The 2,625-nt window shown below is 39.0% G+C and overlaps 1 protein-coding gene across 1 annotated transcript; it reads left to right on the top strand.

Moving 5' to 3' along the window:
- Positions 1–498: 498 nt before the first annotated feature.
- LOC306899498 (uncharacterized protein) lies at positions 499–2,338 on the top strand. The gene is made up of 2 exons (XM_079465794.1): positions 499–2,162; positions 2,261–2,338. The coding sequence occupies exon 1, from the start codon at positions 547–549 to the stop codon at positions 2,041–2,043; it is 1,497 nt and encodes a 498-aa protein (XP_079321920.1). The 5' UTR covers positions 499–546; the 3' UTR covers positions 2,044–2,162; positions 2,261–2,338.
- Positions 2,339–2,625: the final 287 nt, after the last annotated feature.

Below are 2,625 nucleotides of genomic sequence, written 5' to 3'. Positions count from 1 at the left end.
ATACTATGCACTGAAAAAAGGTTTTCATTCAACCAATTAAAACATTTAGGGTAAGGTTTCAAGTCTACAATTTATAACTTGAACCAATGATATTTATTTTCATTGGCTCAAGTTATATGTGAATCCTACCTAAAAATAGTTTTATTTGGCTGAATGAAAACCTTTTTTTCAGTGTTGTTGAAAAGGTCTCTTATGGTACTGAGAGAGAGAGAGAGAGAGAGAGAGAGAGAGAGAGTAAACAAGCTAACCAGTTTTTCTAAGCAACTCTTCTTGTCTCATTTTTAAACAATAGGTAAACCTCAAGAAAAACCAAATACCTGAACAAAAAAGATAAATGATAACCATTTGGTCTGAGTTCTAACACAACGATAAGCATAAGGAAAGAAAAGTAATATGCACCTGATGGAAAAACCCAGCTCTCTCAAGTAAGACAACATCCCAATGTGGGTGGATCTTAATGCCAAACTTCAGAAACAGGTTACTCAAATATCTGCGTCTGTGGAAGGCAAGAGGCAGAAAACTCTCACGAATGGCTAGTAGGACAGGATGTGCCAAATGGAGAACCTTACAATACTGCTTGCCCTGCTCCTGGCGGGCTTGCTCGCTGAGGAATATCCCACACCTATTTTCAGAGCGATTGGTGGGGAACTAGAGATGGGTTTGTGCTTTGGTGACTACATTGCAGTGTACAGAATAACTGCTGAAGGAAGGGAGCTATTGGGTAAGTCCTCAACGACATTATCGCCACCTGAAGCTTTTAAGGGGCGGATCAATATTACCGGCCAAGATGAGGGGCTGTTCGGTTTACAGATCATGAATCTTCAGTCCTCCGACTCTGGCACCTACATCAGAGAGTGCAAGACTAATGACATTTTAGAAAATCATCATACACACCTGTATGTGTGTGGGGAGGAGATCAGCCAGCAGAATATTTCATTGACGCCAGGCACAGGTGCAAACTTGCAATGTAAAGTTGGAGCAAGCAAAGCATCTCAAACCACAGTGAAATGGTATACAGAGGCACACAATACATCATTGTTTTTGGATACTAAGATTTCACTGGAGCCATTGCAAGAGGACTTCAAAGGACAAGTTAAGGTCAGTGATAAAGGTTCCCTGTTACATGTGCCAGATGATTTCATAAAGGACAGTCAACATTTCTTCTGTCTGGTCATGGAGGGAGATAAATGCAAGAGTTTCCAAACCATAGTGCTTCCAGAAAAACCGGATATGAAGTGTATTTATCGTTCTGTAGGAGAAAATGTGGCCCTAACATGCTCAGTAGACCACCTCAGACAAAGCTACTGGGAAACACCATTTGGACCAGTTAACTCATCCAAACCGGTCAGTTTCAAAGAGACAACGGGGAGTCAAATATTTGTGTCAAATGTGAAAATAGGACATTTTCCTCTGGTCATTCGTTCTCTTACTTCAAATCACTCCGGGAACTACAAGTGCTTCTCCACCTTCCTTATTGAAGACTATATACTGAACGTTTGTCCTGTACATGCATCATCTAATGTTTCATTTTCAACAGAGGATAAGAATGTATCCCTTGCGTGTAGCTTTATCTCAGAGCTGGAACTTGATAATAAAGCTGTCAGCATTCTGTGGTTGCGAAATGCCAATGGGGAGGACGTCCCAATACTGGACTCAGAAGATCCTTCTTTATCCATGCCAAAAGATCTCGAGGGCAGAGTTACCTACTCCAAGAAAGATTCATCTCTGGTCATTACTAATCCCAAGGAGGAGGACAGTGGGACATACTGGTGCGTGGTGCTGTTGGATAATACTGATTATGTTGCATCTGAAGATAATGATAATTTCAGCAATGAACATGATGAGGAACAAGAGTGGTTCACAGATGAAGAGTTCATGAACATTTGTCTCTACCGACATGTTACCAACTTAAGTTTTCAGATAACAAATATAGATAAGTCTTACCTGACAATATACGCTGTGTGTGGAGGGGTCGTGGCTTTATTGGCTTTAATTGGTATTATTGTGGTTATAAAAATTAGAAATCAAAACAGCGTCATCTAATCAAAGAGAAGGTTTAATAGTCCATCTGAATAGGAGGGATGGGCGTTTGCACCTAACTCAGTGACCTTTTTTATCATAGGGTCACTGCTTTGAGTTGACGCTTTCAATAATTTGAACATGTTGTACACCAAAAGGTCTTAATTTGAGAATTAAGAAGTAACTTTAGGACACAATGTATAATTTTATCTTCGTGTTCACTGTCCACTAACGTGAAAAGCACATAAATTGAAAATTGCTGTACATGGGTTAAATTTGAACATTATAAAATTGTTCAAATAAACTGGAAGATGCTTGCATAATGCTATTGGGTGTTAAATAACATAGCCAAACATGTGGTATGTGTTGCTTGTTGAAGATGTGAAAGGAGATTAAAAGAGTGACTTCTGGGTGTGATTAAAGCAAGACTCAGACACGACGGTCATGTAAATTAGCTTCAGGCACAAGTGACATTTCCTTATAAAATGAAGACAAGACCAGTTTGATTGCTTTTTTGTCAAACCTTAAGAACAAACTAAGGAAATGTGACTTTAAAAATAATTGAAAGGAATAGTTCACTCAAAAATGAAAGTTCCATCATTATTT

The sequence above is a fragment of the Barbatula barbatula genome (genome assembly GCF_947034865.1).
Source record: "Barbatula barbatula genome assembly, chromosome: 10".
NCBI lineage: Eukaryota > Metazoa > Chordata > Actinopteri > Cypriniformes > Nemacheilidae > Barbatula > Barbatula barbatula.
Note: the sequence above shows the minus strand (reverse complement) of the source record. Positions and strands in the feature narration are given on the sequence as shown.

What these genes read in the sequence shown, in the direction of transcription:
- LOC306899498 (XM_079465794.1), top strand. Translation starts at nt 547, where the DNA reads ATGTGCCAAATGGAGAACCTTACAATACTGCTTGCCCTGCTCCTGGCG.